The sequence below is a fragment of the Schistocerca nitens genome, chromosome 2 (assembly GCF_023898315.1).
Source record: "Schistocerca nitens isolate TAMUIC-IGC-003100 chromosome 2, iqSchNite1.1, whole genome shotgun sequence".
NCBI classification, from domain to species: domain Eukaryota; kingdom Metazoa; phylum Arthropoda; class Insecta; order Orthoptera; family Acrididae; genus Schistocerca; species Schistocerca nitens.
In genome coordinates, this window is record NC_064615.1 from 680,122,259 (window position 1) to 680,147,945 (window position 25,687).

The 25,687-nt window shown below is 36.9% G+C and overlaps 1 protein-coding gene and 1 long non-coding RNA gene across 3 annotated transcripts in view; one reads left to right on the forward strand and one right to left on the reverse strand.

The window, feature by feature from the left end:
* Window positions 1-15,233: 15,233 nt before the first annotated feature.
* On the reverse strand, window positions 15,234-22,421 carry LOC126234553 (uncharacterized). The gene is made up of 3 exons (XR_007544748.1): window positions 22,283-22,421; window positions 21,982-22,180; window positions 15,234-17,848 (listed from the first exon to the last, which is right to left on the reverse strand). It is a non-coding gene; the product is annotated as an uncharacterized LOC126234553 (long non-coding RNA).
* Window positions 22,422-22,596: 175 nt separating this feature from the next.
* LOC126236815 (pseudouridylate synthase TRUB2, mitochondrial) overlaps window positions 22,597-25,687 on the forward strand; it is a 29,399-nt gene continuing 26,308 nt past the window's right edge. Inside the window, exons 1-2 of one of the 2 annotated variants that reach the window (XM_049946410.1) lie at window positions 22,597-22,748; window positions 23,044-23,235. In XM_049946410.1, the coding sequence (XP_049802367.1) occupies window positions 22,706-22,748; window positions 23,044-23,235 (235 nt within the window). In that variant the 5' untranslated portion in view covers window positions 22,597-22,705. Of the gene's footprint in view, window positions 22,937-23,043; window positions 23,236-25,687 lie in introns of both variants that reach the window. The other variant, XM_049946409.1, reaches the window with a different exon arrangement.

The following is a 25,687-nucleotide window of genomic DNA, read 5'->3' on the forward strand; positions in this document are numbered from 1 at the left end:
ATTAAAAGATCAGCTAAAAAGAATTCTAATTGAAAACCCTTTTTATTCCCTAGACGAGTATTATATCTGTATGAAAAGTGCTTCATAAGTATGTCAAGCTCATAGTTTTAAATAACCTGCAACTAATATAACGTTGATAAAAACAATATTTGTAATATTGTGATTGTATACTACCAAATGTAAAATCCATCAAAATGTAAAATTATTAATACAAACAAATCTTTAGTTTGTAATTTATAAACTGACGTATTCAGAAGAATAATCTGTATGATGTCCTGGAACTGTATTATTTCTAGGGATTGTATTTGATCATTCGATGTTGAATAAATATTATTACTGTATTATTATTATTATTATTACTTAGTGCGTTTGCTAATTCAATGTTTTTGAACAGGTTTTCTCTAAAGCAACCAGAGCTAGTAAAGACGAGGATTACTTCCTTGAAGCGGAAAGATTTTAATCCTACGTCTTGCAGTTTTCTTTGCAGAAAACATTTCCGACAAGATGATTACGTAGTGAGCCCTGAAACGTGGAAGAAACGTCTCAAACCCAAAGCAGTGCCATCAGTTTTTGACTTTCTGACACATTTGATGCCACCAAACAAACAGCCACGACGACATGCTGTTAGGATTTTGAGTGACAACGATGATTCTCCATTTGAGGTAGCTAATTAATTTCCTTGCTATGTGTGTGCATTTTACTTTTGTGAATTTATTTCGTACGCTACATAGGTCTAAGCAATGTTGTAATACAGGTCCATATTTTTGTTTTTAGCGTTCTGTCATGGAATCCGTGCTCGATTTGCCAATTGCAGACGCTACTGATTGCGTGGAGAATTATGTCAATGAGAATTCTTCCGTGGAAAGCATGTCCCACTTATCCAATGCAGAAGCTGCGAATTGTGTCGAAAACGTTAGTATAAGGATGTTTTCACACCCCCATCGTTTTCTTATAATATTTTTTCATCAAGCCTTGAGTTATTACAATCATATATAACGAAATTATTTCTTTATTTCAGAGTGCAGTTGGTTCTTCAGTAATTGATTGTGGTATACAGTCGAAAGTAGAAATGGAAGACAAGGCGACCGAAACTCGCATTTTTTTTCTCAGACATTGTGCACGAATTAAAACGTAAACTGAAGTGTGTCCGTGAAAAACTTCGAAGAAGAAAGTGTTTTCCATGGATGACATCATAAGTTCATTGAAGGAGAAGGGGCATCTTCCTGAGAAGTTACATAACTTCCTCAATCATCAGAAAGGAACACAAGTGGAATTAGTGTGCAATTTAGTGAACAACTCTCTCTCGTCAAAGGGTAATAGATACACAACAAATGTGAAAATGTTTGCGATGACTGTGTACTTTTATTCACCAGCAGCATATGAATACCTGCAAAAATTAATGCCTCTGCCCCATACATCATTGATTTCCAAATGGGTGGCAAGTGTAGACTGTGAACCTGGTTTCTTAAAAGATGTTTTCAAGTACATTGATTTGAACCCAATTGTAAGGGACCAGTTCAGCGATTCATGTCTAATTGTAGACGTTATGGCAATTAGGAAGCAAGTAGTTTGGGACCAAGGAACTAAGCAGTACACAGGTTTTTTAGACTTTGGTGGGGAAGTGCCTCAGTCAAAAGAAGTAATAGAGGCATCTGAGGCTCTGGTTTTCATGCTTGTCTCTATTAAAGGCAAATTTTAATGCCCGATTGCATATTTCTTTATCAACGGTGTACAGGCAAATAATCAGGCCACACTGATAAAATCTGCTTTAGAGAGGCTGCATAGTTCTGGCATTAGGGTTTGGTGTGTTACATGTGATGACTGTAAGGTAAATATAAGCACTTTACATTCACTTGGCTGTACTTTAAATGTTTCCAAGACTGATTTTGTAAGCTACTTTCCTCATTCTGTGGAAAAATACAATGTTTATTGTATCTTGGACATGTGTCATATGGTTAAGTTTGCCAGAAATGCTCTAGCAGAAGTATCTGCTATTGAGTCTCCAACTGGCATTATTAGATGACATTTCATTGCGCAATTGAACAAGGTACAACAAGAAGAGGGTACGACATTTGCCAACAAACTATCAGGACAACATATAAGTAGTGTAAATAGAAAAATGAGTTCTAGCGTGGCAGATAGTATATAGTTTTTGAGGAGGGTTGGTGATCCAAATTTTAAAGGAAGTGAAGCAACAGTAGAATTTTTGTATTATATTGATAGGATTTTTGATATTCTGAACTCCAGAAATCCATTAGGTAAAGGGTATAAGAGCCCCCTGAGACTTGACAACAAATCTTATTGGCTTGGTATTTTCAGAGACACTGAAAATTATATCAAAAGCTTAAAAATCATTGGTGTTCCATTGCTGCTCCATGCAAGAAATACTTTTACCTTTGGAATAATTTTCAATATCCAATCAGTAAGGCACATAGCTCTGGCAATTATGGTTCGTGTTGAATCTCCTCTGAAGTATTTGCTAACTTATAAACTGTCACAAAACCACATAGAGCTTTTTTTGCCCTGCATTCAGTCCAGAGGTGGTTAGAACAACAATGCAAAAGCATACCAGTTCAAATGTGCCATGAGAAAGTTGCTCTTGCGTAACAGTGTCACTGCAATGATTGGGAATTGCTCAAATTTTAATGTGTGTGGTTTGCCATCTGTTTATGATTTTCATGCAAGAAAGCATGTAGTTCTAAATGGTTCAAATGGCTCTGAGCACTATGGGACTTAACATCTATGGTCATCAGTCCCCTAGAACTTAGAACTACTTAAACCTAACTAACCTAAGGACATCACACAACACCCAGTCAACACGAGGCAGAGAAAATCCCTGACCCCACCGGGAATCGAACCCGGGAACCATGGCGCGTGAAGCGAGAACACTACCGCACGACCACGAGCTGCGGACAAAGTATTCAGTAGAAAGTGCTGCAGAAAATGAAGTAGAGAAGTGGTGTGCAATTCTTGATGATAAGATAAAGTTCTCATTTTTCAAGCAAAACATTCTCTATTATATTTCAGGGTATGTGTCATTGCGCCTTTCAAGGCAGATCACATGCAAAGACTGTCTTCACATACTGAAGCCATCAGTAGTTAAATCTGCATTAGAATGTATTTATCTCTATGCTTTTCCCAATATGGCCAATAAAAATGCATATGTAAATTTTGTTAACTGGGGAAAACTGGTTAAAACAAGTGACTGCGTGTACTCTGTTGTAGAGTACTCAGAAACTGTTTCAGATGTTTGTGATTGCTGGGGATATGCGACAGAAATATATACAGGCCAAGATTTTGCATTGTGTTAAAATTAAATTTGTAGATTACCCATTTCCTGCTCCTGCTCTTGGTCATGATTACCATTATGAAACTAGGATTGAGGACTTACATCAGGCTCAACTTGTTTGTAAGATTGCATCCCTGTACTCCTGCACACACTTAAAAACATATGGAAAAAAAGCCTGCTGAGAAAATTTTAAACAACAAATCAAGTATAAGGCAGAAGTTAAATAAACTCATATTGTTTAATCATGTATAGTGCTCAAATTGGAAAAGATTATGTATTGGGACATTTCATGCAGATGGGTGTGGCATTTTGACAGATTTTTTAAAACTATTTTGTCCATAGATTTGTTGTTGTATAATGATGAACTTCAAAGGATGAATCACATTGAAGTGAAATTAACTCTTTACATTCTGTGTAGATATTGTAACAAAATTATAATTGTTTATTATATAAGCTTATTTTAAGATGTTTGGTGTTACAAAATATGCACTTGCATTAAAAACAGGTGATTTGTGTGAAATTAATGAAAAAAAGAAGTTCTGAGACTTATTTGACAGATAGCTTTCAGTGTGAGAAAATATTTCCCTCAATAACTATGTTAACTTGAATTTTTCACATTAAGAAAACAGTTTGATCACAGAATGGGTGTGATCTAATGGAGTTTGCAGTGGCCGTATGTTTCAAACAGTAATGTTTGTGGATACTCTGCAACATAAAAGCAATAAAATTGTTACACTCTTAATTCTTGTTTTAATACTTCCTAGAATGAACTCAATATTCCAATTCATCGTAAGCATTCTTATTACTTTAGAACCATTCTAGAATAAGGGGGCCTGATTCAGGCAAACCTAATTTTCTGAATTTTGTCTTTATTTTGCTAGGAGGTCTTTCTATTATATTTTCCTGTGTTGAGGGAGGGGGAGGGGAAGAGAATGCAAACAATCATATAGAATTATCTTTCTAGCACTACAAAGTACTGAATACAGTGATTACGGTTACACTTGGAAATTTCAAAAAATGGTTCAAATGGCCCTGAGCACTATGGGACTTAACATCTATGGTCATTAGTCCCCTAGAACTTAGAACTACTTGAACCTAACTAAACTAAGGACATCACACAACACCCAGTCGTCACGAGGCAGAGAAAATCCCTGACCCCGCCGGGAACCGAACCTGGGCGCGGGAAGCGAGAACGCTACCACACGACCACAAGCTGCAGATTAGGAAATTTCAGTATTCATGTTACATGCCTAATTTTCATCAACATTTACCTTAATTATACAGTTACACTTTTTGCTGATTTGAACTGTGTACTACATGTTAAAAAGATTTTGTTTGGTCATAGTAATAAAAGCATTTCTTTTTTTTTAAGTCCCATATGGAACTGAAATTATCAAGTTACGATGACAAAGGAAGGAATTAACATTAAGGAATCTTACTTCACAGAGATTATGTAACAATGGTTACACTTTTTGCAAGTTAACTTTAAGATAAACCATTTAGTTTTCCATTAAGAGTGAAAGCAGTTGCACGAGTCACGTAAAGAACAAAGTTTCCCATAGGGAACTAAAGTATTTTACGTTTGAGTTATTGCAGACCCAAAGTATTTTGATCTTCATATTTCTATTTAAAAAGTTTGTAACACAAATTCACAGACATTTTGGAATCTGTACATACATGTGTGTACAAGGTACTTTTCATGTGTCATGTGGAACCTTTAATTTTCTGGTTTAAATATAATTTATTTCATGAATTACCTTTGATACCAACAATGTCTGAATACAATATTTACCATTTAGAAGAAGAAATATTAGTGTACAGAGTAACAAACCTCATGAAAAATGCAAGAGATTGTAATGTACAGAACTTGGAATGGCTCTTTATCAATAGCAGGTAAAAAGAAGGCTTCTATTAAATGTTCAACGAAACCAGTCAGTACCTCTTAATTCACCATAGAGGTGATACAGTAAAAAAAGAATTTACTTTTTTCAGAATTTCTGCTAAGTATTAAAGGTGTGAAGACCTATTCAATAAGTATTTGCTTTACCAATAACCTGTAGTACAAGCACACATATAAGCAGTTAATTAAGGGAGTCAAGACTTATGTTAAAATTAAAGATACTGACTGCTATTACATGCTCACAAAACATTGCAGTTGCTGTACAGTTTATGCTGTAAGTGGTGTACCCAATGTGATTCCTGGAGGACATAATATTCTGTTATCCTATGGGAATGCACTGCTACCACACCCATTGAAAGTAAGTTTTGCTGTGGAATAGTTGTATCAGACGTCTGTACCAGAAAACAAATCTCCACTGTGACACCCTCATGTTCTTGGTATGCTATTAGCTATTATTACAGGAATACTCTTCACGTGGAGGAGAGAGAGAGAGAGAGAGAGAGAGAGAGAGAGAGAGAGAGAGAGAGAGAGATGGGAGAAAATCATGTTCTTAGGAGGACCAAGCTTTACAGCAGCATATGCTGTTAAAAGCATAGTGAGATTTTCTTTTTCATCATTTCCAACATTGTACACAACTTTCTTGCACTTTTATTTTATCACATTTTTCCCTTGAGAATGGAGAAGAGACAGGAAAAAAAATTGCGAGCTTTCATAAGAACTGAAAACTCTACTTGTGTCATTTGTTATTTTACTCTCTTTCCAAATGCTGTTCTATTTCTTCAAACCAACTCTGAATTTCTCAGGTTATTACATATTATTTACTGTACATTGTGCAGCAATACTTCTGTTGTTACCTGATAGTTTGTAATTTGGCACTACCTTTGTACCACTGGTATTGGCTAGTGTACTTTTGCAGATACGAAAATCGACTGGACTAGAATGTCCTGTCAGTATAGGACAAATTCAGACAATATGGGACTTTTTACACTAAATTTGCAATGTAATGTCACCCTTGTCTCACACAGATTGTAACAGCCATTGGGGTGCCTGTCTGGCCAGCTTCTGCAGCTTTTGCTTTCAGGTTTGTTTTTTGCTTGGGCCGTATCATGACAACCAGTCATTCCAGTAATTGACACCAAGTCAAAGACTGGAACCAAGATTCACAGAAATAAAATTCCATGGTTGTAATTCATAGTGTAATTAATTTTGCTCACTGGCATGTTTTGAATTCAATTATAAAGTAGAACCATGGTACCAGTCATTATTTGGGTGTCAGACTGGAAAATTACAGTTTTAAGACACCCCAACCTTAAAATTAACAGCTGTGATCGATGTTATTTTCAACAAGTTCCTTCACTTCATCATGGATCAGTCCAATGTAATATTATTACTACACTTAACTTCCAAATGATACCAGTTATGCATTTAAGAGGAGCCTTAACGTTGGCCTTTGTGTTTGTCTCATTTAAATGTATTTCTTGTCTCGTATCAAAGACTGAAGCACTGTCAAAAACTGGTGCTTCTACCTTATCACTCAGTTAAAATACACCGTGTCGTGTACAGGCGTTAATAAAATCATGGTATTTAAATTTCTGATCAAAGAGAGAGCCAAATTCGTAAGTGCATGTTGCAATTACAGTGTCAGCATATATGCAGATCGGTAATGCATCACTTCAGATAAAGAAATATAACAGTTTTTCCGTTTATAACTAAGTAATACTTTAATAGTTCAGTTGTAGTTTCTGTTGTCAGTAAAGATACTCCTAAGCAAACGATGTCAACTTTTTTTCAAGAGACGTCTTCACTGTTTTGCACACTTGATTTTCCGAATTATACCTGCAGTTAAAGCTTTGGCATAGTGGTGGGCAGGAAATCGCGTATCTGTTAGAAATAACAGTGATTGAGAAGTCACAGATATCACAATAACAACTTTACAAAATCTAACTGCGATTTCAGTCACAGTTAGCAGTCGCAAGTAGCATTTCACATTCAACGCCGTGAGCCATCTGTTGGCCGAATTCCGTACTGCTTTCTGCGATTTCAGTGACAAATCGCGGCTAAAAGTCGCAAGTAGCAACTAAAAAGCGCAGTTAACAGTGCCATCTGTTGGCCAAAGTTCGTACTACGCACATCTCTGCGACACGCTATCGAGTCTAACTGCGATTTCCGTGACAAGTCGCAACTAAGAGTCGCAAGTAGCAACTAAAAAGCGCAGTTAACAGTGCAATCTGTTGGCCAAAGTTCGTACTACGCTCATCTCTGCGACACGCTATCGAGTCTAACTGCGATTTCCGTGACAAGTCGCAACTAAGAGTCGCAAGTAGCAACTAAAAAACGCAGTTAGCAGTGCCATCTGTTGAGCAAAGTTCGTACTACGCTCATTTCTGCGACACGCTATGGAGTCTAACTGCGATTTCCGTGAAAAGTCGCAACTAAGAGTCGCAAGTCGCAACTAAAAAGCGCAGTTAGCAGTGCCATCTGTTGAGCAAAGTTCATATTATGCTATTCGCTACCGACTCAAACTGCGATTTCTGTGACAAATCGCAACAAAGAGTCGCAAGTAGCAACTAAAAAGCGCAGTTAACATTCTTTTCCTAGTGCCTTCTGTTGACCGACATACGTACTTCGTTACGAGAGCCTTGTGCCTCACGAGATCGACGTGCTGTGTGTGACTGTGTGCATAATACTGAATATGAAGGGCTTATTTCAATAGTGGTACAAGTCCATTTTTGATCATCTTGAGATACAGAGTCGTAAAGTTAAATGAGTGCTGAAAAATCTGCAGTTGAGATATCAGAAATATTCAAGCCTATGGCTTCTTGCTAGAGATGAACCTTAATTTATGTTTGTTTGGATCATTAATTTCAGAAGCATTATAGGCAGAAAAGTGGAGGTAATGGACTTGTACCACTATTGATTTAGCCCTTCATATTATATGACGACATGCACATTCAGCATCAGTTATGGTTGGTCAAACACAGCTGTGACTCTGAATGTATTATATTAATAAGAAGCAACATTGCCTTTTTCTCCTGAAAATATCAAGTAACGTAACAAATGTGTTTGATTCTGCTTCGAATATGACAGTTTTGGTTAATACTCCACATGCCTACAGGACTTTGCAATGTTAACACAGCAGAACTCAGACACCTGTATAAGTGTAGTGAAATAAAAACAGTATTATTGTGTCATATGAATGCCTCACTTTTGTTCCGACACAGTTCAAGAATCGGGAGAAAAGTTTTACACCTGGTGTTCTACATGGCAACTTCACACACAAGAACTTTTTGCCAACACTACTACCACCTACATAAGTAAGCTTTTCCTGTGTTACTTTCAAGTAATTCACTTAAGCTATTCCTGATTTAACTGTAAGATCTGTACTTCCCACTTTCGTATCAACAGCCTCAAAATGCATATTGTAGACTTCGGGATATGTTACAGGTCAGTGTCACACCAAGATTGTGGAGAAAGAGGGGGGAACGGCATGTCACTCTCCAACAAGTGTTTACCAATAAATATGTGGCGGAAAATTTACGGGTATAGGACGGCTTAACATGTGGAAAATGAGATTTTCATTATTCGCTCACTGTATTTAACATTTATTATTCCTTTAAAATCGCACAACAACTTCAATAAAACACAGTTTAATCACTCATCTGCACACTTATTTCGCAATAATGTCACTTTTAAACTGCAAATCCTCTAAGAGCTCTCTTGAATCTTCACGAGTCTCTCCCAACAGCCTTGATGTGGATAGATACGTACAGCAACCAGAACTGTGTCTGCAAAATCACAAGGATTATTAAACAATTTTTGCTGTCAATAATTACAAGCAATATAATTGACAGAGTAGATTGCTAATATTTGCTGTAATGAAAGCCACTCAATGGGATATATTTGACATTTGCAAGAACGATCTCACTTAAGTAATTAAGTCCATCGAAACACTTATAAACTAACCTCTTGTCTGACGAAATGGTCTAAAGACGCAGTGGCAATTTCTCCAGATCTGCTGACAATGATATTTTGAGTTATCACTTTACTGAGTGACTGAAATGTAGTTCGGGTACCTGAGAACATAACAATACGTTAGAATTCATTTTCTAAACACGAACTATTACGGTACTGTATGGCTACTTACATATTAATTACACTATTAATATTTTCACAGTTGTTTCTTTAATACAAGTTTAAAGCCAACGGAAGAACAAACGTAAAACATACTTACCAATGACAGGTTTGTTGAGATGCAATTTTCTGTGTGGAAAGATGTAGCTTTTTCATATGGTGGTAAGTCGCAGAAATCGCAAGAGTCACAGAATTCGCAGAAGTAGTAGAAGTCACAGAAATCGCAGAAGTAGCAGAAGTCACAGAAATCGCAGAAGTCACAGAAGTAGCAGAAGTCACAGAAGTAGCAGAAGTCGCAGAAATCGCGGAAGTAGCAGAAATAGCAGTGGTGGAGGGATACGCGACTTAGGTTCCTTAACTGTGACTCTTAACTGCGACAAATCACAGTTAAGAATAACAGATATTGAAAAGTAGCATTCACAGAAATCACTTATATCGGTAAATCGCAGTTTAGCCCATCACTACTTTGGCAACCAAGGTAATTTGTTGAGTTCCCGAGTTCAAGTCTCGGTCGGGCGCACAGTTTTAATCTGCCAGGAAGTTTCATGATCTGTCTTTGTTGTTAATTATTTAAACAATGAAGCAGCAGATAAATAAGTCTGATAAAATAACTCAATGTGAGTTACTGTTTAGCCAACAACCTGTCACATTGTGCACAACTTCATTCTGTTGTCAAGTGGAATATAACTGCGGAGAATCCCAAGAAATATAAATTAGGTGTTTGTTATACACAAAACAGGTACTTTCAGTTTGGATAACATTGACCCTTAGGAAGAAAACAAAACTCTTTGCCATACAGTTCGTACACACTTCAATACATACCCACATTTCTTCTCTTAAGTGATATACAGCAGCTCTAATACGAGACTAGGGCACTTTTTTTAGTAACTAACAAATCAACTGCAGCAGCAGCACTTAAATGACATGTTTGTTAGCCAAGGCAGTATAACAGTGTTCCAATTTTCATCTGCTATGGGACTCATTTTAATATTAGTATGGAGTTCTACTTATTGCTTACTTACCTTAGGTTCCAATTTCTTATTTTGGTATGGAAGAGATTTCTTAACAGGGCAACAATTTCCCAGTGTTTTTAGGTAGCTTAGGCATAAACCATTCTACACTGAGCTTTGTTTATGTCATTCCCTATTTTATAATTTTCATTCTTTTAAATGCAAGCCTTTCTTGTCAAGCTGACAGGTATTTACAGTGGTACAAAATGAAATGATGAAGGGATTGAGACAGATCATGGAGCAAAACTTTACATCATACTTTGAGAAGTGTGGAATGTCTCAATCAATAAGCAGAAGCTTCATTGCTTGCCAATGACAAAATTTTACTAACATTGAAACTAGGATTTGCTTTTGAAATCATTGTCTTAATAAAAATATAGTCTATATATTCCTTATTCATTCATAAAAAGTATGGGAACTGGGAATGAAATAAAGCGTAAATATTAGGTACTATATTCAGAATTTTATTCCAGCAAAAAAGCTTTTCTTGATCTGTTGTTATCCACTTTGTTGAACTGCTTGTTACAGGTATACAGAAAAATTATTGTGACTTTTCAGTTAACTGCCTTTTTCACAAGATTGTGGAATTTAAAAATAACAGTTTATGTAAAAAAAATATTATATGAAATTGTAACAAAGTCCACGTCATTGCTTGTTGAGAATGAAAGAAATGTTTCAGTCTCCTGACTGATACAGATGTTACTATTTACCATTCCACATACATGATTTATCACAGTGGTCTTGCATAAACCAGGAAAGTAGTCAAGCAAACAAACATAAGAAAATATGCAATCATTTATAAAATATGTCTTACTACAGATATAAATGTTGTGGGCTGTAGTTTCTGTACAACACATGGGCTACATTTCAATGGATTAGGGGAGAGACTGCTAGAAAATTTAGTGCCCAACGAAATAGTGAAAAACCAATAACGCTCACCTGCGAACACTACTATCTCTCATTTTTTGAGGGTAAACCACTGTTGGACTAGATCACAAAAAATATAATTTGTAATGACACACAAGCAAAAACCATAACATACCACACAATGATGGGAATGTATTTCAATGTGCCAAAAATGAGGGAATTCTAATTGCATTGATGAATTAAAGTCACCCAACCCAGTTGACATAATCTGCCTCTCTGAACACCGTGTGACCACTGGTATAGGAACTAGGCCTAAGCACAATGAGAAACTCAGACAGGAGAGTACTGCAAATGTTAGAATAAGGAAAGGTTCTCATAAAAGTATAATTAAAAATAATGTAAGTATATTTCATCAAAATATTGGGAGTTTAAAGAATAAAGTAGATGAGCTTCTGGTTTGTTTAGAAGTTTTAGAAGCTGAGAATGAAATAGATATACTATGCCTGTCTGAGCATCACATTGTTACTGATATGGATAAGGTAAATGTAAGTGGATATAAGCTCTCTGCACATGTAGTGAGAGAAAATATGGAGAAAGGAGGAGTTGCCATATATGTCAAAAGTTATCATTGTGCAAAAAGTATAGAAACAAAAAAGTTTTGTGTAGAGAAACATATAGAAGCATGTGCCTGTGAGCTTAAATTAAATAAAGGCACATTTATAATTGTAACTGTATATAGGTCCCCATCAGGAAATTTTCATCTATTTCTGAAAAATTTGGACTCCTTGTTGTGCTATCTGTCAGACAGGGGGAAGCAAATTATTATTTGTGGGGACTTCAATGTAGATTCTCTGAAAGAGGGTAATAGGAAAAATGACCTTGAAGTATTACTCGGTTCTTTCAATTTGACACCCGTTATTGATTTTCCTACTTGGGTGGTAAAGGATAGCAGCTCACTGATAGATAACTTCTTTATAGACCAAGATAAGTTTAACCAGATAAATGCTCTGCCTGTTGAGAATGGTCTTTCTGATCATGGTGCACAGCTAGTTACAATATATGACATAGCTCCATTCAGCAATACTAAACAGTCCTCCAAAGTAGTACGTCCAGTCAACGATTTAACAATTGCAAATTTCAGGGAAAGCCTACAGCAGTTAGACTGGGATGAGGTGTACCGTGAACCTGATGCCAATTTAAAATATAATTTATTTCATGACATTTTTGTAAATGCATTTGAAAACTGCTTCCCCAAGAAAATAGTTAAATATACTTGTAAGAAACCTTGTAACAAATCATGGCTTACTAAGGGTATAAAAATATCTTGTAACCGGAAAAGGGAAATGTATCTGACAGCAAGAAAGAGTAGTGACCCAGAAACCATCAAAAATTATAAAAACTACTGTGTTATATTAAGAAAAGTTATTAAAAAATCCAGGAGTATGTGTATCATGTCTGAAATCAGCAACTCTGATAATAAAATTAAAACAATTTGGAATATTATTAAAAGAGAAACAGGTCAACCAAGAGCAGAGGAAGACAGTATTACCATCAAATTGAATGAAAACTTTACAAACAAAAAGTCAGAAGTTGAAAATATTTTTAATAATCATTTTCTAAATGTTGTGGATATAGTAGGATCCAGGTGTTCATTAGAAGATGCTAGGCTGTTAATGGAAGAGGCCATACCTATGCAATTTGCTACAATTGAAATCTCACCCACTTCTCCCTCTGAAATTAGGAAAATAATAAACTTGCTTAAAAGCAAAAACTCACATGGAATTGATGGCATTTCCAGCAAAATACTAAAAGCTTGTTCTCAACAGATAAGTAAGATTCTCAGCCACCTGTGTAATAGCTCTCTGGAACAGGGCATTTTCCCTGATAGACTGAAATATGCTATTGTTATACCTTTGCATAAAAAGGGGGATAGATCTGATGTCAACAATTACCGTCCAATCTCCCTTCTAACAGCTTTATCCAAAATTTTTGAGAAAGTAATGTATTCAAGAGTAGCTTCACATATCTGTAAAAATGAAGTACTAACAAAATGTCAGTTTGGTTTCCAGAAAGATTTTTCAACAGAAAATGCCATATATGCTTTCACCAGTCAAATTTTGAATGATCTGAATAACCGAACACCACCCATTGGGATTTTTTGTGATCTCTCAAAGGCTTTTGATTGTGTAAATCATGAAATTCTGCTAGACAAGCTCAAGTATTGTGGCATGAGTGGGACAGTGCACAAATGGTTTAATTCGTACCTAACAGGAAGAGTGCAGAAAGTTGAAATAAGTAGTTCTCGTAACATGCAAAGATCAGCACATTCCTCAAACTGGGGAACTATCAAGAATGGGGTTCCACAAGGGTCTGTCTTGGGTCCTTTGTTGTTCTTATTATATATTAATGACTTGACATTCTATATTCATGAAGAGGCAAAGTTAGTTCTCTTTGCTGATGATACAAGTATAGTAATCACACCTGACAAGCAAGAATTAACTGATGAAATTGTCAATACTGTCTTCCAGAAAATTACTAAGTGGTTCCTTGTAAACGGACTCTCACTGAATTTTGATAAGACACAGTACATACAGTTCCGTACAGTGAATGGTATGACGCCATTAATAAATATAGACCTTAATCAGAAGCATATAGCTAAGGTAGAATATTGCAAATTTTTAGGTGTGTCCATTGATGAGAGATTAAATTGGAAGAAACACATTGATGATCTGCTGAAACGTTTGAGTTCAGCTACTTATGCAATAAGGGTCATTGCAAATTTTGGTGATAAACATCTTAGTAAATTAGCTTACTACGCCTATTTTCACTCATTGCTTTCATATGGCATCATATTTTGGGGTAATTCATCACTGAGGAATAAAGTATTTATTGCACAAAAGCGTGTAATCAGAATAATAGCTGGAGTCCACCCAAGATCATCCTGCAGACATTTATTTAAGGATCTAGGGATATTCACAGTAGCTTCTCAGTATATATACTCTCTTATGAAATTTGTTATTAACAACCAAACCCAATTCAAAAGTAATAGCAGTGTGCATAACTACAATACTAGGAGAAAGGATGATCTTCACTATTCAAGATTAAATCTAACTTTGGCACAGAAAGGGGTGAATTATACTGGCACTAAAGTCTTTGGTCACTTACCAAATAGTATCAAAAGTCTGACAGATAACCAACAAGTATTTAAGAAGAAATTAAAAGAATTTCTGAATGACAACTCCTTCTACTCCATAGAGGAATTTTTAGATATAAATTAAGAAAAAAAAATATTTAAAAAAATAAAAAAAATAAAAATAAAAAATAAAGAAAAACAAAAAACACAATAAAATAAAGTTGTTATATTAACTTAAGTATGTTGTTAAATTAACCTAATTATGTCATGTATTGGAAAATTCGACTCGTTCCACATCATTACGAAATATCGTATTCATGATCCATGGAACTAGTATTAATCTAATCTAATCTCATTAATATGTTGTCACTTGTGGAAACTTAATTAACAACACTGGCTAGAACATACTACAGAATACTCTGCCAAACAATGGCTAAATAGAATGAGATTTTCACTCTGCAGCGGAGTGTGCGCTGATATGAAACTTCCTGGCAGATTAAAACTGTGTGCCCGACCGAGACTCGAACTCGGGACCTTTGCCCTTCGCGAAGGGCAAAGGTCCCGAGTTCGAGTCTCGGTCGGGCACACAGTGTTAATCTGCCAGGAAGTTTCAATGGCTAAATATTTCAAAAAGAAATGTATGTCCCATTTGGAAGCACACAGATCACAAGCTATTGCAGAACCAGTACAGCATACTGGTATGGTGGAGTATCAATCACTTGGAAACACTACATATAATGTCGTTCCAAATGTTGGTTTGAGGAAGATATATTTGAAAGGTATTACACACACACACACACACACACACACACACACACACACACACACACACACACACACACATAAAATTATAATTGTCTGACTCCATTACACACCAGGAACAAATTTTCATAGATACACTGAATATGCTAATACTAATAGTTTTAAGATACAGACATCACAAACATTTTGTAGCTGGTTATAACAACATAGACATAACGGAAAAGGAAGAATGTGCATCATTTATTAATTACAATAAGGTTACATTTCCAGTTTGCCTCAATATAATGAGTGCTTTATACAAGATGCCTCACACACTAGACCTCTGTGTACAAATATCAGTTACTGACCTTTAAAGAGTACCAGTTTTGTACAGGTTGTCCTGATTTTATTTTCATGCAATGTATCACTTATTCTCTTGGCTGCATGTTTTTGCCGTGTCAGGAGGTATCGTGTGGCAATTGCTTTAATCAGCAGTATCATATGATTGTCCAAGGGATGCTGATTTTTCATGTGGTCTGCTAACTCAAACACTGGCTTGAATATGAATTCACTAAGCACCTCAGACACACATTTGGAAAACTGATTTTTCAAAGGAACTTTAGAATTACCTGTAGTATAGCACCTGAACACTTTCTGCGCACACACACACAGATGTCAACATCATCATTTGATGGTAAAACCAACCATCCCCTACTCTTTCTATGAATGAGAGAATAAGCAACATGGCTACCATCCCCTCTCAACATGGATAAACATGGTTCACATTTTAAGGTTTTCTCTAAGTGACGCACCACAAATCCAGCTATATTTACTACTATATGGACTGCCACTTCAGAGAGATAAATTCCAGTAGCAAAGTAATCGTGGTCGTTGTCAGTTGTCGCTGCACTATTTTCCGTGCTTAGTAACTGCCACCGTTCCGAAGTGTTATTTATGTGATCTTCAACATTGGAACTGCTGAAAGTAAGAATGGGAATATCTTCCAAAGTTATACAATTCCCTCTTTCTGATCCACGGATCTCATTATGAATTAGTAGCCTCTTGTATGCTGCAACAAACTGGCGAGCAGTGGGGTTGTTATTCCAACCACCACGACTTCGGATGGCACTAAAAAACATTTCCAAGTGGTCCTGAGAACATTTGTAAAGAGGCAGAAACTTCAATAGAGGAGCATGAGTGTGTCCCCACTACTTTGCTATACATGTGTAAAACACTGGATATACACACCTGGAATCCAATAAACCCTGTCTTTATTTGAGTCAACAACTCTCATTGCTTGAGGATTTGGACCAACAGTGAGTTCCTTGATGTACCTCTGTGCCTTTAAAAGAAATCCCTCTACAGGACTAAAATTTTCTGTATTTAATGCCTGCTTGAAACCACTTTTTAAAAGTGTTCTGGAATTGCAGACATCAAAGAGACAGTTGAAAATGCGTATAAATTTTACTGTTGCAGATGCCTGTTCAAAACCTGGGAGTTTCATATCACAACAGTACTGTATGGCATCTGCCACAGTATTGTTAAGCAGCTGAGTAGCCAGTTTCTCCATTTTATTTTTAAAAAAATGAAGGTGACTGGCAGTGATCTTGTTGCCTATGTGGGGCCCTTCCTTGACCTGTAATTTATGTAACAGTTCCAAAAAGTGCCAAGAAATGACACCACCTTGCTCATCCCAAAGAAATTTATCTCCTAAAGCGTTGCGCACAAGTTTCAACATGTGGAGCGTCTAGGAAAAATGACATTACATGATCATTCCCTTCAACTGAAAAAGTACTTTTCAAAGTTTCACAATTGAGATTTCAGCCTAAACATCTAGCCATTGACAAATTTCTAGCTGAACCATCACTTGTGAGTGAAACAACTTTCACACCACTTGAATTGGCAAGATCAATGCACTGTTTAACTGTCTCGGCTTTTTGCTCACCAGTTATACCAGCAGTCAGGAAATATCCAACTGGGAGCTTCCAAGAAGCATTAATAGCCACAAGCATGAGCACAAATGCTTCTTTGGCAATGGGCAAATTATCTGTGTCTACAGATGACCCTATGTCAACATAACCGTAATAGCATGTACCATCAAATTCTACATGTTGCCTGATGGCAATTTCATCAACTACCAAGCTACATAGAGTTGGAAACTTTGTTTCACGGTGACAAGCTTCTGCCGTAATTACCTTAAACGCCTCGGATTTGAAGCCAGGTGCTCCACCCACACACTGGTACCACTTTGTTAATGTTCTGGGGTGTGGCAAACATGTATTAAAACAGCGCCTAACATAATTATACGCCCTGTGGGAATTAAAATGCAGTGTTAAGGCAAAGGAGCGCAGTTCTGGGCTGTATGACCTAGGTACAGCCTGTGCCCCAGCTTTCGCAGTTTGTCGCTGCAGCAAGTCTCTCTGCATTCCAGGTATGCTTTCTAGTATATTTAGTGAACTTTCATCCACAAGATGCTTGTCTTTCAGTACCTTAATGATAGCACTCAAAGAAGCCACTTTCTTCTTAAGTCATCGCTTAGACTGCTGAAGAGTTTTAATTTGTTTTTTGTACTGATAAGTTTTTCTTATGAGGTGTTCACACTTTGTCTTCAGTTCCTCACTTTCAGAGGATGTCTGACTACGTTCTGGTGGTCCTGCAGTGTACTCAGGAACAAGAGCAGGAACTACTTCATCCTGCACTCTGCTGACGGCAGCCAAAACTGAAGATGGAAAGGAAGAGCTCTCCTTCCGCAATGGTGGCTTTCTCTTCTTGTCTCCCTAAATGAAATAAATGGATGGAAAACATTAAGAACTGTTTTTAAGAGATGGTTGAAGGTGTTACAGTCTTTTGTCATGAACAGCATTTTAGAGCCCCCTAATTACTCCTATTCTTAGTCCTTTCCAGAAATATAAATTCTATTTTTCCAGCAACTATTTATCTTGTTCATAAAATACTCATTACTCTAACAAAAACCGTTGTTGTGTTCAGCAGACAACTTGAAATGCCTCCCATGTCTGAAGCTACAATTAATACACACTTATTGAAAAAATATAAACTTTGAACATGTAAAATATTTCTGCTGGGGTGTCTTGTTTAACCATCACACTGTATCGCTATGGGTGCTGTCAGTTAACAAGTTCTCAATACAACTGGTCCAACAGTTAATAATATAAAATTGTGTGTTATATCTAATTCTGCATTAGTGGTTGGTGCATATTCAATGTTCTACAGTAGTGGATAATGTTAACAAGAAGGTACTGCCAAAACTTTTTAATCCATGATATCTTTCAATGGAGAATGTCAATGAATAGTGCATCAGACAAAAGAAATGTTCATTTGCTGTGCTTAACCGCCCAAGTGTTAATTTCTGTGACTTCACTAAATACTAAGGACCTACCAGACAAACTTGTTAGCTTCAGTAGTCTCATAATCTAAACAGCGAACCTGAATTTTCTTCTCAAATATTCTCTTGTGTGCAGAGGCTGATGCTCATCAAAAAGGAGTTTCATAAATTTGTTTCTACATGACAATGTGGAGAACCAGATTATCTCTTTATAACATACTGTGTAGCTGCAGAAACACTTCAGTGTTCCAGCACCTCCCCTCTTCAATTCTATATACAGCATGGAATCATTACTGGGCAAAAGCTATGTGTAAGGACCTCATCAGGTGGAAAGTGAAATTAATGTATTCAAATGACCTGTAGGAATCCTCCCAAAATCAACATATATAAGTAAAACTAGAGCTGTATCAATTACTCCTAAAACATAACTGCCATTAACTAGCAAAGACAGTGCAATAAAAATGTTGTACAACACAGTAGACCAGACAAAGTGAGATGTTCACAAACTACAGCCTTAAATATTCACATAACTGATATAATTTACTTCACACGTGTATTCCATTACTTTCGGAGTTAGAGCTAAATAATATAAACTGAAAACTAAGTTAGCTATACCCTCCCTCCAAAGCCCCATAAATACATCTTGTTTGTAATACGTACTGGGACATTTAAGTTACGTTACACTACTGGGAAACACTGTTCATTACCACCAATGTTTACTGAAATACGGTACCGTAACTTGGGGTGAATTGGTACAGAAAGTGAAATTTTTACTGAAAATTAATATCAAAATATTGTACTATAATTTTGAAATTTTAAATACAGCATCTCTAGTCCTTCCTACAGCAATGTGTTACATGAATGAAAATGCTGTACCATAACCCTGCTTCAAATTTTGATCAGAATTGTGTTCCAAATCACCCCAAGACTTGGGGTGATTTGGAACACTGCATATTTTGAACTGTAGTTGCATTTGAAACATGTGGGGAGGTGGATTGGAACATGTGAAACACATCTAACAAGGATTTTACCAAGAAAAATGCATTTATACTACCTCAACTGTGTATTAATTATTGCCAATTAATATTTTTTATATTAGCGACCAGCTTTATTAACCATTAAATCTCTGAGCATACAAATGCTTATCTAAGGCAATTATTTTACAAAAAGAAAAACCCTATCATTCATTACTTAATACAACACTTTACATTACATGATGTCAAGGCCTTCAAGAGTTTTAAATATCATTCTACCTCGTCGAAAATCAGTTCCTCGCACCTTCATCACAACTTGTGCTTTTGACACCACACACATGTCTACAACATCAGGGAAAAAAAAGTATTCTTGCTTCTCACTAATTTTTTTCCTCATGAAATTAACTTGAATGTCGTCATGCAGCTCCATAGCCTCAATCCTTCCTATATATAATTTTGAATGGTTAGTCTCTGTAACAGGAAACTTAACCAAGACAAAATCTTTTGGTCAGAGTCATTGGAGGTGCCTCAGAAGGTCCAGGTCCATATTCCTCTTCAGTCGTTGCCTCAGATATTATAGTTTCCTATTCCAAAACTTTGGGATCATCAGCTTCCTTCTCCTTGCTGTCCTCTCCAATATTGTCTGAAATTTCTGTCTGTGACATGACACTTTTGCCAGGGAGAACTTCCAGTTTTCTACCATGAGCTTTTTTGGGTTGGGACTTAAGATCCATAACGAACATCTTTCAAGTGTTCCACAAAGGCTTCAGACCATACCTGCATTGGGTCACCTGTTTCATTTTCCAAACTACTAACAGGTAAGAGAGAAAGAACTTTTCCTGGATTGAAAGGTATGATACCAGAAGCACGAAATCCTGCAATAACATTGTCTCGAATTTTCTCACCCATGTAGTGAAATGTCGCCTTCAATGTCTAAGGGAAGTCGCTTTTTGGAAGCACACCCCTATTGCCTTTCTTCCAATCAGTCATAGCTTTTCGTCAAGCTATCTTCATTGGGCAAAAGAATGCCACATGTAGAGGCTTGCAAATGCGTGTTGCATTTGGCGGGAGCAACACAAACTTAATATTCTCCTTCTCACATTGGGAGACTACAAACAAGGAAATGTGGCTTGAGAGATTGTCTCCTATCAGAACGTTGACCCCCTCAAGCCTTCTAAGATACGGCAAAGCTATTGCCTGAAACCAATCTTCAAATATACTGAGGTCAAGCCATCCACTTTGGTTTCTGTTGTAGGCTGTACCATTCACTCCACCTCCTGTCCAGGTTGGATACAGATGAGTGGCCTTGTAAACTACATAAGGTGGCAAAAGATGTCCATCTCCTGCAGCAGCTATCATTACAGATGTGCTTGTTTTGGATGAGTCTATGATTCTATGAGGATGTTTACATCCCCTCTTGACCAACGCTCTGATAGCACCAGGATCATCGGAGAAGTTAGTCTCATCGTAGTTGACTATGTGGCTAGGTGGAACACCTCTCACAGTCTCCTCCAAATTTTCTAAATAGCTTGCTATGAGTTCTCTGTTCACTTGAGCTCTAGCTCTCTTTACATTTCCAGTCAAACGGACAGTAAGACTGTGGTGACGTGAAAGCAGATTTTTCACCCACTCATATCCAGGACTGTTGTCTTCAAACCTCTTTTCCACTCTTCCCCTTCGGTCCAAGTAGCTCTTTACAATATCCCTTGTCTCACTTGTTGTTAATGGCTGACCCCATTCTGCACATTTAAATAATCCACTGACTAATGTCTTCTCTTCTTCTAAGCTCAAAACAGTTTGTCCACCTATTTTCAAAGGATTTTTGTTATTTAATTTCTTTGAAAGTGTACTAAGTGGTATACCATATTTTTTGGATGCATTCCTGAGTGATAATTTACATGCCTTGACATCACTGACAGCTTTCTGCAGGCTTGTCTCGCTGTATTTTTGATAGCCAGCTGGCCCAATCTTCTTTTTGCATACCTGTGGCATGTTCCAATTCACCCTGACAAAATATGATTTTCTACATTTATGCCTGCAGCTAATGAATAACATAACCAAACCTAACCTAACTTTTCAAACATCATCACTGATAGTTGTCCACATTCCAATCTCAGAGAACTGTATTATTATTACCAGAGTAGCTGTGCAACAGTTTGTTTACAGAGTTTTAGAAAAAAGGTAAAGTTTACACTTAAATACATTATTTTTTTAAAAATCACATACCTCTTTGACACATACAATTTTTATATCACTGGAACAACTAATATCTGTGGTAACTCTAGACGGTGGTTTCCATTAGTTACACTAAAGTATCACTCCACAGCAAAGGTGATTTGTTGAAATGGATGCCGTGTTCCATTCCACCCCAGTAGTTCCAAATCACCCCAAGTGACGGTACATAGAATGGCAAATCTACACAGTGTCCTGTTTAGGCCTATACTTTACGCCAGTTAATGTAGTGTTAGCTTTTAATTTGGTACATGATGAAGACAAAGTGAGTTACTCAACACTTCGATTATCGACGATACGTACGTATTATACTGAAACGTGAACTTGAAAACTAAGAATTCAATTCTTTGAATTAACATACCTTTTGCAAATGTTTTGGGTGTGTAGGGAAAACTGATGGTACAGCATTTTCTCGGAGCCTTACTGTTGAAAGGGAAGTTCGGTCTATGTCCTCTTCTCGGAAATGCTGAGAACATATAGTGCTTCATTTACACGCACGGCAATTCTTCCTCTTCACGGCATTCTTCCACAGAGCTTTCCGACTTTCATTTTTAGGAAATCTAAAATCATACAGGAGAAAAACACGCTATAGTACAAGTACCGATGTGGCACACGTTCATTCACAATGAAGTTGTAAAATCACACTTAACGAGACAACTTACACATGAAATGTTATTCCCTTCGATTTCGCATCACAATCAGAACGATTCGTACATCCGAACACCACACAAGTCACCATAATAGCGCAAAATCCTTCCAAAAGCGAGCGACAAGCCTATGCACACAAGCTTACAGCAGCAATGTTTTGGTCGGACTGAGATGGCTACCCTCGGCTTCACATAGCTTCGCAGCTGCGACGTCACGGCGTCTCCCTCTATTCTTACCTCCATGGGCCCACCTCTATGGCGGACACTCAATCATATGATCTTTGGCCGGCACGCGCTAGAGCCATCTATCGATAGGTCCGGTAGTTGAGCATCCCTCATTTCGCTAGCAAAGTAGCTTTAGACGCCCGTAAACTTGAGACCGAGTACTCGTGGATAAGAATGTCTTCAAGATAGTTCTTTGACAAGTCGTCGTTGTTTATGTTATATGCGACTTGTTCATGTTGTTATTTGTTACCATTGTGTGAGTGTTATTGTATGTGGAATGAAATTTCCATCTCGTGAAAGTTTATTTTTCCATCTTTGCTAACATGGTTTTGACAGAGGCACAGTTAATGTGGAAACTATTGAACGGAGTTATTTGCGTGTATAAAAATGCTGGTGTAAGCGTAAATAACGTTCGGAAAACGCTCATTGGACATATTTGTGAAGGTCCGTCTTTGTATGCGCTAGGATGTCTACTATTCAGTGCCAGAAATAATCAGCGAAGACAGAGCCAATTGGCAATATCCTGTAATGTATTCGCTTTCCCTGTACAGATTTATGTAAGCTTGAAAGCCGACCACCACTAAATCATGTATATATTGAAGGAGACCCAACCAAATCGTTATCAGTTTCTGTGGCTCCGAAATATTCTGATAGCCCACTCGTTACGGGACCACGGTATCAACGACAAGATGTTCGATGCTCATGGGCTACGATTCTTGGAAAAGACACCTCAGGAGTGTTTGGTAAGGATAAAAAATTTACGTTGATTTATTCCTTAATACGTAAACTCAAAGAATACCACTGCTAACCATGGACAGTGGTCATTTGTAGTAGCAGCCCTAGTGAAAACATACATGAACCAACTATTATGTCGTTAGGTGAGAGGAATGTGTATATTAGTTTAGACATTGTTATGAACGTTTATAATTCTTTTGCACAGTACTGTGAAGTTGTTGGATTAGCCCATTATGTCTTCGATAAATTTGTCTTTATTGGTGGTTACACCAGCAATGGAATGACAGTCGGTGATTTTTTTTTTTTCACTTTATGGATAAAAAGAATAAGAATCATTATGAAGGACAAATGTTTTCTCTGTGTTCTCTACATACGCAAAGAATTATAATTTTCTTATTGAAAAAGTTTATGAATCATTCATATGAGACTTGTGTAAAAAAAATTCTCAGCAGACTGACATATTTCTATCATGGGTCATTCCTCGTCAAATCAACCAATTGTACTACATGATTTGAACCACGACCTCCCAGATTTGGATGAATTTTTTTTCAGGTAGTGTACCCACTAACGCTAGTTTACATTTGAAATTTCAAATTTTTCTGACCTTTGGTTTTTGAGTTTCAAGGGTTTAAAAATAGAAAACCTCTGTTTTTGATAAATCGATGATTGTTTTAAAATGGTGTAGCTCAAAAACTATACAACATTGAGAGCTCAAACTTGCACCATTGTTTTCCTCTAAAAATTCCCTTCAACTTGATATGTAACATGACAATGCGACCTAAATCTGAAAATTTTAAACTATTAAAAACATTTGTGAAATTTCCAAAATACATACCCTCGGATTTTTTAATAAAAATTGTATGTGTTGTCCAGTCTAACTGACTACATGCATGCAAAATTTCAGGATGGGATCTCAATAGGTTATTGTATAAAATAATATTTTACTACCGCAGTACACACTAGTGAGGTTAAAAGCAGACTATTTCTGGGCTATGAATACTAAGGTAGGCCTATGTAATTCTAACAAGCTTAACTTATTATGTTACCCTTTTTATGCAACATTACCCCCTTATTGTTCGTTACTTCATTAAATGTTATTTTAACGCGAGAATAAAATATATAAAAAATAATAACTTAAGAATCGTATGATTTTATACGACATTCACTTTTTACTATAGAAAAACATGAGATTTTCACATAGGGTCAAGGCTCTAGTTTTGGCCACTACCCCACTTATGGCCACCTTGATGTAATGGGTGCAATTTTAAGCTCCTTTGGAATACCAGGCAGTCCTACCATAGATTATAATAAGCAATATGAAATGTGCTATTCAATTGTCTATAGAAACATTTTTTTGTTTGGTCTTGTTTGAAGTCATCATTTAATGAAAAGATCTGTGTTGCAGAAGTTGAGTTATGTAGTGTTTTTCTTTAAGCAACACACAATCTGTTTTTTTGTGTTCTACATGTTGTACAAAACATCAGAAGAAACTTAATTTATTGAGAGGTAAGATTAAGTATTATATTTTCATTTACTACAAGTTAAACATGATAAAACCAAAATCATGTCATTAATGTGGCCGTAAGTGAGGCCTCGGCCCTACATTAAAATGTGTATGAAATAATCATAGCAAAAAAACTTATGGGTGCTCTATATTGTACTGTGTTTTAGTGTTAAGTTGTCCAAGTGATCTAGTATAGAGCGGTGTAGTCTTAGTGTACGCAATGCCATGTATGTGGTAATATATCAAACATCATAAAATACGATTATTTACTAAATTTATTTTTTCTGGAATGTTCCAATTCCGTAGACTATTTGAACAAGTCCCTGGAACTCATTGGTGAGTCACCACTAAAGAAGAAAAAGTTTGCTATGCCTACCTATACAAAGAAAAAACTTGATAAAATAAAGTCTAGCTTAGAAGAGTACTTATTACCATAATCTGGATGCCATGATGGGTACAGGGTGCACCCATCTTCAGGTGGTCGCTCATGTCGGTATCAATGATATATGTCGCTATGGATCGGAGGAAATCCTCTCTAGCTTCCGGAAGCTATCTGATTTGGCGAAGACTGCCAGTCTCGCTTGCAGGATGAAAGCAGATCTCACCATCTGCATCATCGTCGACAGGACTGACTGTGGACCTTTGGTACAGAGCCGAGTGGAGGGTCTGAATCAGACACTGAGACGGTTCTGCGACCGTGTGGGCTGCAGATTCATTGACTTGTGCCATAGGGTGGTGGGGTTTTGGGTTCCGCTGGATAGGTGAGGAGTCCACTACACACAGCAAGCAGCTGGAGGGGTAGCAGAGGTTGTGTGGCGTGGACTGAGCGGTTTTTTAGGTTAAATGGCCTCGGGCAAGTACAGAAAGGGCAACACCCTCAAAGGGTGTGGACCAAAGTCAGGACATGTGGGGACCAAGCAGCAATCGGTATTGTAATTGTAAACTGTCGAAGCTGC